Source organism: Vipera ursinii (genome assembly GCF_947247035.1).
Source record: "Vipera ursinii genome assembly, chromosome: Z".
Classification (NCBI taxonomy): Eukaryota; Metazoa; Chordata; class Lepidosauria; order Squamata; family Viperidae; genus Vipera; species Vipera ursinii.
The window spans coordinates 63,586,340-63,600,945 of NC_139517.1; the positions used below are offsets into that span (position 1 = coordinate 63,586,340).

A 14,606-nucleotide genomic window follows, 5' to 3' on the forward strand; every position below is an offset into this window, starting at 1 on the left:
TCTTCATTCAGTGATCTTGTGTGAATAAAACACTAAAATATCAAACAAATCAGACTGCAAAGAGCAAAATAAACAACTAGTCAACTGGAACTTAATCTATACTATTTGCTGTAGGATTTGATATTTATTAATAAAATCAATGTTATATTCTTCAAGTACTACTTTTCCATTATATGTACATCTTTATAAACATAAAGGAATGCATAATATCAGTATGTGACTCCTTTATTTGTTGACCAGAAGAAATAAATTGAATTTATATTTCTAATGTATTCACTACAGATTATTCTTCAGATTTGAGAAAGCCAATTAAATGTGGAGTTGTGCACTTCTCTCTGAAGAAATAAAAATATGCAAACATTAGCAGTCTCCAGATAGGATTTCTAACATCACCTATTCTTTATAGGTGATACTGATGCTGGGCAATGCAAATTTATCATAGATGCATTCTACCTATGTGTTAAATGTAATAGCCTCCAAGAACATTCTGCGCATTGTCTGACAAAAAAGCATAGCACCAGCTAAAAAATATGAATGTTGAGTGGCTAACAGGCATTATCCAGTTTTATAGGCTTCATCGCTTCTTCAGTTTGTGCCCATATTCAGTATGCTCAGGTAATGAAGCCCATTGCCTAATAAGAATGAAATCTTCACCTGCTATGGGAGAATACATAGAATTGTATAATGACAACCCAATAGAATGCCTATTAGCCACTCAACATTCATATTTTCTACCTGGTGCTATGCTTTTTTCTCAGACAATGCACAGAATGTCCTTGGCAACTATTCAAATTAACACGTAGGTAGAATGCATCTGTGATCAATTTGCATTGCCCAGCATCAGATCATCTATAATGAATAGGTGATGTTAGAAATCCTGTCTGGAGACTGCTAATGTTTGCATATTTTTATATATATCTTCATAGACAAGTACACAATTCTACATCTCACTAGCTTTCTCAAATTTGAAAAAGCATCAGCATCATCTATAATGAATGGGTGATGCTATGAGTAAATTACAAGTATTACACACCAGCATTTTTTTGAAGTTATATTAGACAATGTTTGCTTACACACATAAAATTGCTTTTTATTCTTATTTCTTCATCATATTATTCCAACAAGCATCTGCTAAGGAATAGAAAAAAATTTGTGCAATAGGAAACAGTGTTTTTCTGTAAGAAACAACTTATTTTATCCTATTCATAGCAGACTGAAAGAATGTTTATCTGCCTACATTTATTATGTAATCACTATTTTTTGCCAATAACCTTCCCTCTCCAAAAAAGCCATGTTTAAATTCAATTTTCTTATTTCCTAAATGTGAAAATAAAGAAATGACAGAGAGTGTTTTAAATATTATTTTATTTTACTTTTTATCTTCTGATGACCTCTCCTGGCTAAACTGTTCATTATCTTTAAAATAAATAGTTCAGAATCTTTACTTCGTCACTTTTAAATCTTATCAGTCCATTGGTAGTTTTAGCTGTTTGCAATTATTAAAAATGGTATTCAAAATATTAAATATTAAAGCACAGCATTAAATGTGTTGTATATTTTATTTGTATGAGAACTTATATGAGATTCAAAGTTTATACATATTTACCCTAACCCTAATACTTAGTTTAGTTAATTCTGCTAAATGAAAAAAACTAAAATGTTTAATGTATTCATTTATAATGCAACACTAAGAATTAATGTTCTTATGTGCGAAGTTATACATATGGACTTCAGTGGCTTCTCTCAACTGTGGTTCTCCTTGCAACAGGCATACAGATATACAGGCAGATAGACATGGTTAATAATAAAATTGAGTTATATTGTATTAAATGATAAGGCTGTGTAACATTTCAAACATAATATATAAAAGATGGTTCGGGTACCTAAGCCCATGTCAGGAAGCTGCAGAAAACAGCCATGCTGTAGGGGGTGGAGGGCTGAAAGAGGCCTGTTTTAAAGATGCTATATTCATACACTGACATATCACATGCTACCTTTTCAAAATGGAATTTGAACCATTGCATTCATCTATTAAATAGCATTAGTGGTTTGTATCATTAAGTTGCATTATGAGAATTATATGACTGATCCTACAGTGATACGGATCACACCCAATCTGTAAGCATAACATTCAGAAGATTGCTCTGAAAGTGTTCTCCCATCATGCAATTACTTAATTCATTTCTGTGCCAAAACAAGAAAACGATAAAAATCAGAAGTCAATCCAGTATATAACTTCTTGCCAAGGAACTCAAAAATCTGCAAAATAGGTTCATCCACCAAAAGATTGATAAATAAGAACATTTAGGTAGCATTACCACTTTTTAAAGCTTTTTGTTTTAAATCATTTTTACTCTTTCATGATTACTTCAAGTAAGTAAAGAGGTTTCCCTCATTTTATGTGAATTATCTATTTTTTATTGAAAAAGACCTAACCCTAGAAAAAAAAATTGGACATATGCTACAGAAAAGCTGGTGCTAAGCATATTTGTCAGTACATTTGGATTACAAAATTGGACACCAAATTCCAAATCTCCTTTTTGTTCAGGTTTTCTCTATGCAAATACACTTCATTTGAAGTTTGAAGAGAATCTAACTTTAGCATAAAGCAAGGGAAGTCTGAATTTTAATGCTTTTCTGTACAACTGTGTTTGACTAATTTCTGATGTTAATATTTAATTTGGTTTGATGTAGTTGTTCAAGAAAGCAGACCTGATTATACTGATTTTGTTTCTGCCTCTATTCACCTCCTTATCAGTCTGTCCCACTTCCACCTTATTAATGTAGTTACAATAATACAACTCTGTTTGACAGGAAGCAGCCAGTAGGCAGTAGAGAAGGCAGGCAGAAAGAGGGGAAGAGGGAAGGGGAGGAGACAAACACACATTCTAGGAAACTAAAAAACAAATATGACTATATAAAACCTATTTATGTACTGTGTTTTTTTAGGCTGCTGAAGAAAGAAATTTTCAGATTATTTTCTTTACAAAAATATTGTCTAACTTTTTGATTGATTTTGATCGATTTATACCTAAATCCAAATTTAGGTACCATTGAAACTAAATGTGTATGTCCATATATGTATAAGGATGCTATGTAATATTATATGCTATAAGCTACTCATATAACAATTGTGTGTGTGTGTGTGTGTGCATTCGCATTAAAGGGTAATCTTGCACTTTAATACTTATATGTACCTGAAGAAAACTAGATTTGGATTTCAGCAAATTGGACATCAAATATTGATTCTGCAGAGCAAGGATGACAGAGTCTTTCTTTTCTTTCTCTTCCTCATATACAATATCACTGCATATATTAACTGGGATGAAATATTAAGAAATATATACAGAATAATCCAACAGCACTAAGCAAAAAGCCCAACATTAAATTATTTTTAAAAGAGGGAATAAATTAATTTGTCGTGAGATGGTTCATGTGTTAAGCCATGTTTTTCTTAATCTTGCATAGACTAAAACATTTGCACTTCTTTAACTTGTGACACAACTTACAGCATACCTCTTTTTACCAAACTTGGAATTTTATCAAATAGGTATAGATGCTATTCCTCTAATCAAGCCCTAGATTACTCCAACTGGTAACTGTCATTCCTCACAAATGCACTAAGGACCAAACATCAGCAAGCAAGATTTTCTTCAAGATATGATTGAGCTTTGATATATCTTTTTTCTCTTTGTGACAAAATAACAAGTAACTCTATTATAGGTAGTAGAAGGAAATATGCTGAGTCAAACACTACCAACTTTAGCTATTAAATCTTCAGTATGACTGATTATAAGAAAACAGCATACAATACTTGTGTTCCCCAAAAGCAGAATAGTCAGCACAGTGTATCACATGTATGTAGATCATTTGGAAGAGAAAGTCAAACTGCCATTCTTTGGTTGGAATGCTGTAAATAGTTCCATAAACTAGAAAAACAGTTTTCTACAAGTGTTAAACAACAGAATATTTCACTCCGATGTCAGTCTGGTATCAAACAACTAGCACTACAAATGTGCATCTACAGTAACCTTGTTAGGTTTTTATCTGTACATAGCTCAGTGTACTAAATCTTCTTGGGGCACCTAGGGATACCACCCGACATGAAATTTCACTGACTCACCGGATAGCTGCAAATCATAAAAGCTCTTCAGAAGGCTTACATTTTACCGATTTTGCTTAAAGACACGAAACTTTATTCATCAGAATCAGCCGCAAATTCCCCATTATAACCTCAAGTACCCACTCTCTTCTGTCTTCATTAGCACTTTTTCAGAAATCAAACTCCAGAAAAATCCCACCAGGAATGGGAAAACAAAAATTTCAAAGAAAGACAACCAGCACCCGGCAGCTTGTTCCCTGGGTTTAACTAAATGCCGCCAATACCTCGGTTCCAGGAAAAAACGGCACCAGCCGCCCTCTCTTGCGATTTTACGAGCCTCCCTGCAGCAATTCCAAACAATCTGCATGCAAGCCTTTCACTTCTCTTACTAACCTGCCTCACCAAATACAATCACTGCCACTGCCTCAGTGTGGAAGCGCGGTACTTACGCGAGGACGGAAGGACTGTCCGGGCTCTTTCGCTGATGTTGCTCAAAATCCACAGGAAGAGAGCTGTTTTGCAGGCAACGCGAATCCCAGCCATCCTGCACCTTCAAACTGTTAGTCCCAGGTATCAGTAAGAAATATTCTGACTGCGTCTTCCTCTTCCTTCAGTCTTCTTCTACTGCTTGTCACCTTGAGAATAAATGTCACTGTCTATTCTTCCACGAAGTTCCCAAGACTTTAGCGTTCTTTTTCTTTCAGAATATAGGTACGCAGACCAACAGGAACAGAATATTATTTTAAAAGATGATAAGATCTTGGAGAGCAAGAGAGCAGGTTTCGGGAATCAACACTCCTCCAATCGCCGTTACCGGAACCACAGCTACTGAGTCTTTTTCTGTAAAGAGAAGGGGTGCTTCAAAAAGCTTCCCCTTGCCAGGCTGCCGCTGAATTGATCCTCGGGATTCACACGCACGCCTCAGCCAGTCAGAAAGCAGTCACGCAATCAGATCGTGTGAGAGGCAATAGAGACGTTCCCGCCGCAGAACAGCAATCTACAGCCTCTGTCTTCCTACAGTCATTATTCGCCAACAGAAGGAAACACTGCGGTCGCCACCGCGACTAATCGTGGTAGCAGCATAATCAGTAACCTAGAGGCGGCGAGGGAGGAAAGAGAATCCTACGCGTCCCTCCTGCTCTCTATCTTTTCGGCGGCTCCTCCTCTTCCGTATACTCCCTGCTCGCTGAAAGAGCCACCTCCCCAAGTCTTCCCCATTTACATACTTTTAAACCTAAAGGGGGATAAAGCAACAGCCCCAGCCTTGCGCAGTGGGCCTTGCAGGAGTCGCTAGAGCTGCTGCCCTCAGCAGCAGAGCAACGCAAGTATTGCTATCCATGGTACTGAACTTGGACACAACCTTCCTGATCTTGGCAGGAGGTTTGGGTTTGCGGTTGTTGTTTCCCCCTTCCCCCCCCCCGTTTTCAAGGGACCTAAAAAGAGGTCATCGACATTTCTCTTTACCCTACTTCTCTTCTTCTTTGCTTCCCCTTCAGAATGAGATGGTATATGCTCCCTGTGCTCCAGCCTCCTGGGATCCAGCTATAAACGAAGCAGTCTAGCCAGCAAGTCTTCCGAGCGGTCCTAAGTACTGTACTCAAAATAGGAGCTCGGTATCATGCTTGCAAAACCAGCAGGAACATTATCGAAGGCTCCACTGTGAGTGTGGGTGTTTGTGTATATTCGTGTACTGCAGGTACAAATACACATATGGAAGAAAGCAAGAAAAAAACTGTACTAATAGGATAGGATGCAACTAGATGCTATTGTGGGTTTGATAAGAAACTGCATCCAAAAGTCATTTCTGCCTGTTTCTTTCCTCTTCCCCATACTCCGACCCTACAACAGAATTTAATGAGAGTTACTGAGCTGTATTTCATAGGATACAATGTTTGTTGTTACATGTTATTGTTAGTTATTTGAATGTATAATTAATGCATCTCTTTTTTAAAAACTAATACTTCCTACCTCATTTAGAAGGGAAAAATAAAAGTGCTGCTGCTCTTTGGAGGTAATTTCATAAATGTTTACAAGAACAATGGACAAGTCATTGTATACAATAACAATCAACAAATGCTGACGTTTTGTTTACAGGTTTAAACTTATAAACCTAAAAATCTGCTCCTCATTAGATCTAGAAACAGGATCATATCTTCTCCGGGATTATCACTCACTGTAAAATCCACTGGCCCTTCAACTGGTCATTAACCACTTCTATAACACTCTTTTAAAAAGCTGGTAGCTAATCTTAACTTTACTTTAAGTTACAACTTTATTCTCTTCCCAAAATTCTACCACCTTCAACTAAATCACTTATGAAATCTATTATTGTCACAATGAATCATTCTCCAATGTGCACATGAGGTTTTAAAAGCTGTTTCCTGTATTTTAATATGGCTCATGGGCTAATCAGCAACAATAAAGTGTTTGTTGAGCTCCAGAAAATCCTACAAAAAGTGACCAAAGAAAGGCTAGAAAACAATCAGCATTCTCAGTTCAGCAAAGCTGCCACCAGCATCTTCATCCCAATGAATTGACCCCAGCTGTCTTATCTTGTCTTATCTTCCTGTCCAATCAGACATTACTCATGAATTAAATACTCTAGAAATACTTACGAGAGGAGGCAAGAGCTGTCTGGGTTCTGCCACTGATGTTGCTGAAGATCCACAGGAACAGAGCTGCTCTGCAGCTAGCATGGAGAACCACAACCATCCTGCACCTCCAGACCTTCCCCCACCAACACACAAACACACAGTCTCAGGCGACAGTTGTGAATAAGCTCTTGCTGGGTCTTTCCCGGATCTCCCTCTGCTTACCCACTGTCACTTTTGGGATAAAAGCCAGGTACAGCTACCTATTCTATTGATTTAAACGAAGTCCCCAACACTTTGTTGTACTTTTTCTCTTGATATAAGCAAGCCTTCTTCGAGGTATCACGCCAAACGAAGTATGAAAGACTGAGATCACTTCGCGGGGAGCAGGCTTGGAGAGACGGAGTGGGATATTGGAAGAAAATGCTTTGCCTGCTGGCCCGAGCTAAAATCACTGCGGCCGAGTCCTTCTTCCTATATAGCAGAGGGCTGCTTCTGAGAGCTTTCCTCAGCCTGACTGCTCTAGTTCCTCTGCACAGGTACACGAAGCTCAGATGCACAGCCAGCCAGACTATCATTTAGATCAGCCCAGCAAACACTCAGGCCCTTCTTAACAGCGTCTCCTTTTATTCATCATTCGCCAACAGAAGAAAATACTATCGCCACTACCAAGACTAGCAGCAATGGTAATATAACCAACAATTCTAAAGGGGAGGGGAGAGAACTGGGGAGGAGAAAATCCTCTCCTCCCGCTTCTTTGCCTTTTCGCCGGCTCTCCCTTCTCTTCCGTATACTTCCCGCTAGCTGGAAGAGCCGCCTAGCGAACTTCTCTAGTTTTAAAGCGAAAGGAAGCTAAAGGAGTATCACTAGTCTTGCGCAAAAGTCCGTGCAGGAATGGCTACAAAAGAATGGGGAGGCGCAGTTCTCACACTTCTTAACGGCGATGGTGGTGCTCATTGTATTGAATTTGGAAGCCTCTCCTTCCAACCTTCTAAAGAACTTTTTTTTTCCCTTACTTTTGCTTTGAACAGAAAAATAACCAGCCGCTTCCTATCTTTTGCATATTTCCCTTCTTTACAGCCCCCTCCTCCGCCTTCAAACTGAGTGGTACAGGCTGTGCTCCAGCCTCCTGGGATCCAACTACCATCGAAGCAGTTCAGCCAGCAAGTCTTCCGAGCGGTCCTAAGTACTCATATTGGTTGCTCAGCATCTTGCCTGTAAAAAAAGGAAGGAGGACTGCGGAAGGCTCCATTGCTGGTCCATGTGTGCGCGCGTGAGCGCTTGCTTTCCCCTATTCTGCAATTAAAACTAAACACCTGGGAGGAGACAAGAAAGAAAAGCTATGCTAAAATAACCGGACACGAATTTGTAATGCACTCAAACACTATTTAAGTTTTGCATTCAAAATGTGCTTCTCTCTGTTTCTCCACTCTTCTACTCTGACTCCACAACAGTCTCTGATGTCATTTAGGATAGTGCTTGTTATCATTTTATTTTTATTAATTATGTATATAATTAATACATTTATGTATTTTTTAATTCTTAGGCTTGCCATTTTTCATTTAGAATAGAAACATAAAAGTGCTGCTGTTTGGTAGGAATGATTGCAAATGTCCTCCTTTTCAAGAGCAAGTTTCTGTAGGCATTGGATAAACAATTGTATATTTTATTCCAATGTCAACCAATCCATGATAAATTTTTGCTTTCAACTTGTTAAGTTTATTTACTTATTTAAATTGATTGGCTACTCACCTACAGTAGACAGCACATAGTTCAGTAGATTTTGTGAAAGTGAAATCCATTGAGCTGCTGAGGGCTATACTTTATCAATTTTGCTTCATGAAGAAAAAAATTCCTTTTTGGAAGAAAAAAGCTTCTTTCAACCAAGTTATCCACAAAGTTATCTGCTGTCACCCAACTTCTCATTCTCCAGCATACTTACTTTGCTATTAAGAATTCAGATTTCAGAAAATCCTTTGAAGAGTGAGGGTAGCAAATTTTCTAGAAAGCCATTTCCCTCATACAACTAAATGCTACTAGCATCTTCATTCCTGTAGAAACTGGCATCGTCTCCACATTCTAACAGTCCAGGTAGCAATTGTCACAAAAACTTCCCCAAAGCAGTTCTGAGTCCTTACAGAATTTTCCTTTATCAACCCACTCCAGAAGGACTGCCGATAGATAAAACAGAAACTCAGTCCTTATGTGAGGTCAGAAGGGCTGCCCAGGCTCTACTGCTGATCCCACTAAAAATCCATAAAAAGAAAGCTGCTCCCACAATCATTTTGCACTTCCAGGCTTCTCTTAGTCCCTGGCGCCAATTGAAAATAAGCTCTTGCTGAATCACCTTCTCCCTCTGCTCACCAACTGTAGAAGGGATGAAGATCACTTCTGGAGCTTGAAGAGATGAAGCAGATTATGGAAAGAAATCCCCTTCATGGATTACTGCCTTGTCATGGTGAAGGGACTTGCATAATCCAATGAAGCTATGAGCTACGACCAGGGCCACCCAAGATGGACATGTCATAGCAGAGAGTTCTGACAAAACAGGAGAAGGAAATGGCAACCCACTCCAGTATCTTTGCCATGAAAACCCTATGGACAGTACCAAAAGGCAAAATGATATGATGCTGGAAGATGAGCCCCTCAGGTGAAGAGCAGAGGGCTAATACTAGTAGCGCCAGAAAGAATGAAGTGACTGGGCCAAAGCTGAAAGGATGCTCAGCTGTGGATGTATCTGGTGGTGAAAGGAAAATCTGATGCTGTAAAGATTTTTTCTCCATAGGAACTTGCAATGTAAGATCCATGATTCAAGGAAACCTGGACGTGGTCAAACAAGAGATGATAAGACTGAACATCAACATCTTAGGAATCAGTGAACTAAAATGAACAGGAATGGGTGAATTTAGTTCAGATGACCATCAGGTATACTACTGTGGGCAAGAATCCCTCAGAAGAAATGGAGTAGCCTTCATAGTCAATAAAAGAGTAGGAAAAGCAATACTGGGATACAATCCTCAAAATGACAGAATGATCTCAGTTTGAATCCAAGGCAAACAATTCAATATCACAGTAGTCCAAGTCTATGCCAAAACCACTGGTGCTGAAGAGGATGAAATTGACCAGTTCTATGAAACACCTTATACAACTAACACCAAAAAATAATGTCCTTATCATCATGGAGGATTGGAATGCTAAATTAGGAAGCCAAAAGATAACCGGAATAACAGGCAAGTTTGGACTTGGAGTACAAAATGAAGCAGGGCACAGGCTGATAGAATTTTGTCAAGAGAATACAATGGTGATAATGTAGCACACACTCTTTTCCAACAACCCAAGAGACAGCTCTACACATGGACATCACCAGACGGTCAACACAGAAATACTGGGATACAATCCTCAAAATGACAGAATGATCTCAGTTCGAATCCAAGGCAAACCATTCAATATTTTATTTTATTTATTTATATTTAAATTTATATACCGCCCTATTCCCGTAGGACTCAGGGCGGTTTACAGGGAAAATTAAAAGTTAAAATACATCATATACAATTAAAAACGATTAAAACTAAGATTAAATTAATCCCTGAACTTAACTAAAACCCCATTAATTAAATAATTAAAACCCCTCAGTCTGGGCCAGACAACTCAAAAAACCAAGTTTTCAAGTCCCTATGAAATGAGCGAAGGTCAGGGGCTGTCCTAAGCTCTGTGGAAAGCTGGTTCCAAAGGGCCGGCGCGCCCACAGAGAACGCCCTTCCCCTGGGAATAACCCGCCGGCATTCCTTAACCGGCGGTACCCTAAGAAGGCCCTCCCTGTGGGAGCGCACAGGACGATGGGAAGTTGATGCCGGCAGCAGGTGTTCCCTTAGATAATCTGGACCCAAGCCATTTAGAGCTTTATAGGTCATTACCAGCACCTTGAATCTCACCCGGAGGGCAACCGGAAGCCAATGCAGCTCACGGAGGTGTTACATGGGAGTATCGGGAAACTCCCATAACAACTCGCGCAGCTGCATTCTGCACCAGCTGAAGCCTCCGAGTGGTCCTCAAGGGCAGCCCCATGTAGAGAGCGTTGCAGTAGTCTAACCGGGAGGTCACAAGCGCATGGGTGACTGTGCGTAGGGCATCTTGGTCCAATATCACAGTAGTCCAAGTCTATGCCCCAACCACCAGTGCTGGAGATGATGAAATTGACTGGTTCTATGAAGCCCTACAGAACCTTATAGAACTCACACCAAAAAATGATGTTCTTATCATCATGGGGGATTGGAATGCTAAAGTAGGAAGCCAAAAAATAACTGGAATAACAGGCAAGTTTGGCTTTGGAGTACAAAATGAAGCAGGGCACAGTCTGATAGAATTTTGTCAAGAGAATACAATGGTCATAGCAAACACTCTTTTCCAACAACCCAAGAGACGGCTCTACACGTGGACATCACCAGACAGTCAACACAGAAATCAGATTGACTATATGCTCTGCAGCCAAAGATGGAGAAGCTCTATACAGTCAGTAAAAACAAGACCAGGAGCTGACTGTGGCTCAGACCATGAGCTTCTCGTTGCAAAGTTTAGGCTTAAACTGAAGAAAGTAGGGAAAAGCACTAGGCCACTCAGGTATGAATTAAATCATATCCCTGTTGAATATACAGTAGAGGTGACAAATAGATTTAAGGAATTAGATCTGATAAACAGAGTGCCTGAAGAACTGTGGACAGAGGTTCACAACATTGTACTAGAAGTAACAACTAAAACCATGCTTAAAATCCTACAAGCTAGACTCCAGCAGTATGTGGATCGATAACTACCAGAAGTACAGGCAGGAGGTCAATTTGCCAACATACGCTGGATCATGGAGAAAGCTAGGGAGTTCCAAAAAATATCTACTTCTGCTTCATTGACTATGCTAAAGCCTTTGATTGTGTGGACCATAACAAACTGTCACAAGTTCTTAAAGAGATGGGCATACCAGATCATCTTATTTGTCTCTTGAGAAACCCACTGATTGGTTCAAACTTGGGAAAGGAGTCTGGCAAGGCTGTATACTGTTGCCCTGCCTATTTAACTTATATGCAGAGCACATCGTGAGAAAGGCAGGGCTAGATGAATCAAAAGTTGGAATTAAGATTGCCGGAAGAAATATCAACAACCTAAGATATGCAGATGATACCACTCTAATGGCAGAAAGTGAAGAAGAACTAAAGAGCCTCTTGTTGTGGGTGAAGAAGGAGAGTGCAAAACTTGGGTTGAAACTTAACATTAAGAAAACCAAGATCATGGCATCTGGCCCTCTCAATTCCTGGCAAATAGATGGGGAAGAAGGAGGTAGTGACAGATTTTATTCTCCTGGGCTCCAGGATCAGTGCAGATGGGGACTGTAGCCAAGAAATTAAAAGCCTTGCTCCTCAGGAGGAAAGCCATGACAAATCTAGACAGCACATTAAGAAGCAGAGACATCCCCTGTAAACAAAAGTGCGTATAGTCAAGGCTATGGCCTTCCCAGTTGCAATGTATGGCAGTGAAAGCTGGACCATAAGAAAGGCTGAGCGCCAAAGAATTGAAGCCTTTGAACTATGGTGCTGGAGAAGACTTCTGCGAGTCCCTTGGACTGCAAGGCGATCAAACTGGTTAGTCCTAGAAGAGATCAGCCCTGACTGCTTTTTAGAAGGCCAGATCCTGAAGCTAAAACTCAAATACTTTGGCCACATAATGAGAAGGAAGGACTCACTGGAGAAGAGCCTAATGCTGGGAAAGATCGAGGGCAATAGAAGAAGGGGACGACAGAGAATGAGGTGGCTGGATGGAGTCACTGAAGCAGTAGGCGTGAGCTTAAATGGACTCCAGAAGATGGTAGAGGACAGGAAGACCTGGAGGAACGTTGTCCATAGGGTCAAAATGGGTTGGACACAACTTCGCAGCTAACAACAACAAAAAACTTGCCTGCCAAGACAATGACAAAAGTCTTTGATAGCACTTATACCAGGAATGATCAGAGTGCATGCAAACATTAAATCTCCTCTTTCTTCACTTTTTGGTTATGTTTGTGAAGATTTTCAAATCAAGTTTAAGAATGAGAGATTGGACATTTTTGAAAGACCTTTGTGGTCCATTCCTGGCCAACAGATGTACAGTAAATAAAGTGTCATAACACCTATATACATGTAGTACACCCATATACTATTTGCTAAAGAGGTCTTTGAAGAGTAAATATTCTTCTTCTATAAAATGGACATATCACATTTATGGGCATTTTCTTAATCAATAAAAATAATTATTTGCTGTAAACTATCCTTTATGAATGAAGAAAGGTTTAAGTCACTTTTATTTGTTTGTCTCCTCATCAAATGAGTTTTCCCCCCTTAAGTTTACAGATTTTACATATATAGTTTTTAGAAAAAAACCTGCCAAAAAGAATTTTTGCCACTTCAAAATTTATAGTATTCCATAAGTTCTTCATATTACATAATACTTCATATATGGAGTATTCCCATACACATGCACAAAATATACACATAGTATTCATAACTACTGTGGTGGTGAGTAGGAAAGGGAACAGAATGGTAAATGGATAGATAAAGAATTGTGACTATATAGTTGTTTGTTTATATGTGTATTTTAATAACAAATCTCAGGCTATAAGATATAGTGTTAAATCACCATCTGAAATTTCATTTATTTACTTTCTAATGAAATCTGGATTGTTATTTTATTTTTCCAAGGATGGTCATCTTGCAGCAATGACTGTGGATTAATGAACATAGAGTTGCTTCAACTGGTTTTGGAAATTACCTTTTTTATGATAGATTTTTTTTAAAAAATGGTCAGGTAAAGTATAACAGGTCATTCCAAATTAATGATAGCAATATTTATTGTAGGATGAAGAAAGTTATGAAACCCCAAAATCATAAGTAATGCTATTAAATGCAGCAGTGTCTGGAATATATATGAGGATAGAATTGGCATGTAGTCTGCTACAAAATTCAGTTTGCTAGTGTCTATAAATGCAACACAGTCTAGTGTTGTTCATCTGTTTCACTTAAAAAGAATTATATCACTTATGTGAGGTTTATCACTAAAAACAATATAGTTTGGTAGTGTAGATCTACTCTCAGTCATTATTTTAATCAAGAAAATGACTGAAGACTCAATTAATTTCAATGAATAAGATTTCTGTCAAAAGTTATTGAGCATTTATTTTAATTTAGTTATTTCTCATCATCTGCAGGAAAGGTGGTATATAAATCTAATACTAAATATTAAAAATTTTAAGGCATTCATATTCTCCAAATAATGATTAAAACTGTTGTTTTGTTAAATGGTATCCCTACTGAGTCTATTTTAATGTAACAATTTTAATATAGTTAATGCACAATAAGGGTAATTATTATCTCCACTGATACCAGAATTTTATTATTCCAATTTGATAGCATATTATTCAAGGCTCAAATTGTGTGTGTGTGTGTGTGTGTGTGATGTATGTACTATTTTAATACAATATTCCAGGAATATATACATTTCTGTATATATAAAAGATAAATAAACAAAAACATTTCCAACACTGCAACACACCAATAGCCAAACAACACAGTTCAGAATAGCAGCCCAATCTTACCATTAGGTTGCAAAAGCTCGCACTGAGCTGAGTAAGCAGATTTCTCCAGCTTCATGGAATGCCATGATATAAACACATTTTTGGAAGCAAGGTATTTCAGAGAATTGAGCCACTGTAGAGAGGGGCTGCACTTCCCTCTGATCTGTCAAGGAATATCCTGCCCTAGATGGCAGCCCTAGATTTGAACTTGTATCTCTTGTGTTTTCAACACCTTAATTGCTCCACATTTTGCTGCAATGCAAGTTTTTCTTAGCCACTTTGGTGTCAAAGCATCAGACTAGAAACTGTGAGTTCTAGTACT

The 14,606-nt window shown here is 38.7% G+C and overlaps 1 protein-coding gene across 1 annotated transcript in view; it reads right to left on the bottom strand.

The window, feature by feature from the left end:
* Window positions 1–6,814, bottom strand: part of CNTNAP2 (contactin associated protein 2) — a gene marked incomplete at its 5' end in the record, with an annotated part of 1,430,381 nt that extends 1,423,567 nt beyond the window's left edge. Inside the window, one exon of the mRNA XM_083378276.1 lies at window positions 6,718–6,814. Coding sequence (XP_083234402.1) covers window positions 6,718–6,814 — 97 coding nt within the window. The remainder of the gene's footprint in view (window positions 1–6,717) is intronic.
* Between the last annotated feature and the right edge of the window lie 7,792 nt (window positions 6,815–14,606).